The sequence below is a fragment of the Sander vitreus genome, chromosome 13, assembly GCF_031162955.1.
Source record: "Sander vitreus isolate 19-12246 chromosome 13, sanVit1, whole genome shotgun sequence".
NCBI lineage: Eukaryota > Metazoa > Chordata > Actinopteri > Perciformes > Percidae > Sander > Sander vitreus.
In genome coordinates, this window is record NC_135867.1 from 10,661,323 (window position 1) to 10,663,773 (window position 2,451).

At 40.9% G+C, this 2,451-nt stretch overlaps 1 protein-coding gene across 1 annotated transcript in view; it reads right to left on the reverse strand.

The window, feature by feature from the left end:
- Positions 1-743: 743 nt before the first annotated feature.
- septin8a (septin 8a) overlaps positions 744-2,451 on the reverse strand; it is a 38,390-nt gene continuing 36,682 nt past the window's right edge. Inside the window, exon 10 of the mRNA XM_078266617.1 lies at positions 744-1,921. Within this exon, the coding sequence (XP_078122743.1) occupies positions 1,753-1,921 (169 nt within the window). The 3' untranslated portion in view covers positions 744-1,752. The remainder of the gene's footprint in view (positions 1,922-2,451) is intronic.

A 2,451-nucleotide genomic window follows, 5' to 3' on the forward strand; every position in this document is an offset into this window, starting at 1 on the left:
AGAGACTTTTTTTTAAATAGTGAGACCTAATGTATTAATAAAAACTATAATAAAATAAAGACATTTTCTCTTTATATACTATTCAAATAAATATTTTTCAAATAAATACTTTTTAACAATACTGTACTGTAAGTATCTCACAATTATATTTTCCCCCTGCCTCGAAGAAATTACTCTGCATTCCCTTTTTCCTGAATCAAGTGTTACTCTCCATTGTCTATAAAACAGCAATCGATAAAATTCTATCAATATGTCACAGACTCTCCACTGTGACACTTTGATATGAATAAATTAAATTTACAGAGCTTTCGTTATTACATCCTTAATATGCTTCAACATCCAAGTAAAACTCTTTTGAAAGGCAGATTCAGTTATGTGATGCTCAAATCTTTCACCATCTGAGACTCTATCAGGACAGTCAACTCTAAACACTCAGTTTCCCTTGTTTGCTACGTCACCCTGAAGTCCCTACGTTTCCATAATGGAGTGAAGAAGGAAAATCTTAAGGGAGGAGGAAGGGAGATTAGGAAGTTTTAACTAGTTTCAGAGATTACTTTTTGACTCTCGCACCACATCGCTGCATATACCTTCCAGTGAATTCCACTTCCTTTAAAACGCCGTGGCTTATTTTTGCTACCGAGCAAGAGACTAACTGAAGCAAATGAGCTAAACACATGAACAAAAGAAACGGACATTTGTCTGATCACGATGTGACAAGTATGAAGAAATTCTCCAACTAAAACTTTTATATATATACATCAAGCCCCCACTCAGGTCGGGATTTACAGTTCCTGCCTACAGATGGGAACACAGAAAAGCACTGCACGTACAATACAATACGAACAAGATTACTATGATTCCTCAGGCAAACGGGAGGGTCTTCATTAGTAAAAACCTGATGGTGGGATTCTCTATCTGTTGCTCAAAGTGTCCTCCTGCACAGAGCTTCAGGTTTGATCACCATAGCTTTGAATGCAGCAATGAACACTTGAGAAGTGTAGAGAATCAGACCGCAAAGGGACGGTGTCCTGGGTGGATGAGAATGAAGGTTAGGTCAAAGGAATAAATGTGTGCGTGTGGTGTAACCCTTTGTCAAATATGCAAGGTTAAATGCTATGGTATATCTGATGTTGATATGAATTATGAATAGGGTTGGGCATCGTTTGGGTTTTAATGATTCTGATTCCAATTCCGTTTCTTCATTTCGATTCCGGTTCTTATACATTCTTGAGTTCGATTATTTGAGGGGTGGAGTTGAAACGGGTCATATGCCTATTTTCACAAATAAGAGGAAAGTTTTTATTTTGATTCAATGGTGGTTTGCAGTTTTACAGGGCTTTTTTAATGTAAAATAAAGCCACGCTGCTTACTGTGCTCAGTTGCGCATTTTAAATTGGGAAGTGATGATCAGATTTGAAACCAAATCCTCTCAACGATTCCAATAAAGAAACGATTCTATTGGAATCGTAATTTTTTAAACCATTCCAAGTAGGAATCTGTTCTCGATGCCCAACCCTAATTACGAAGCAGTAGAGGTGAGGGGTGAGTGATGGATGGACAATGAGGCAACAATGACATCATTATGCTAACGTTTTGGTCTCGTTCCTCTTCACTTCTCTGTTCATCTCTGGTCTAGTTCCACGCCCTGCTCGTCTCCGGCCACCCTCACCTTATTCCGTCCATCGGGCTCGGCTCCGGCGTCGGCTGGGACTCGGCAACGGACCCCGGTTTGCTTCCGGCCGGGCCGGGGCATCAGAAGAGGCCTGCGGGCCTCCAGGCGGCGTTGTGGACCAGACAGGTGCAGCACTGTATGGCCTGCCACCAGCTTTGGCAGTTCAAGGGCTCCACGTTGGCCTTGGCCATCATCACTTTGGAGTTGGAGGCGGTCACACCCGACTGGTTCTCCATCTTCACCGATCTGCTGAAGAAGGCACAGGTAAGAGAAATGCAGCGGCCTGCTAAGAAGGCTTTTTCTCTAGGATTATAGTTGGTTCGAGAAAAAGAGATGTTTTAAATTGCCTGAAGACGCTTACAGTATACTAGAGCCCAACCAGTACATTGGCATTTGCTGATATTGTGCTGATTTTAGCTACAAATACATTGACATTTGTATATAAGTTGGTTAATGAATAACAAGAAATTGTGGTACAGAAATGCCTCTGAGGTAATTTAGAAAACATGACATGGTTTGTCCACCAAAGAGCACTGACATGTTTATTTTTCAACTGTTATTGATTAATTGCCGTGTTGCCATGTATTCCAGCAGTCCTTGTTTTTATCTTTTTAGATTCTTTTCAGTTGATGAACTTCTTGCAGTGCAGAATTAGCCTTTTATTTTCCTTCATATTGGTGGGTGCTTTTGATGAAAAGGCACATGCTGGTCCATTCAGGTCAACAAATGATGCTCCCCACTGCCAAAAAACCACAGCTTTGGTTAAAGTGGTCATTGGG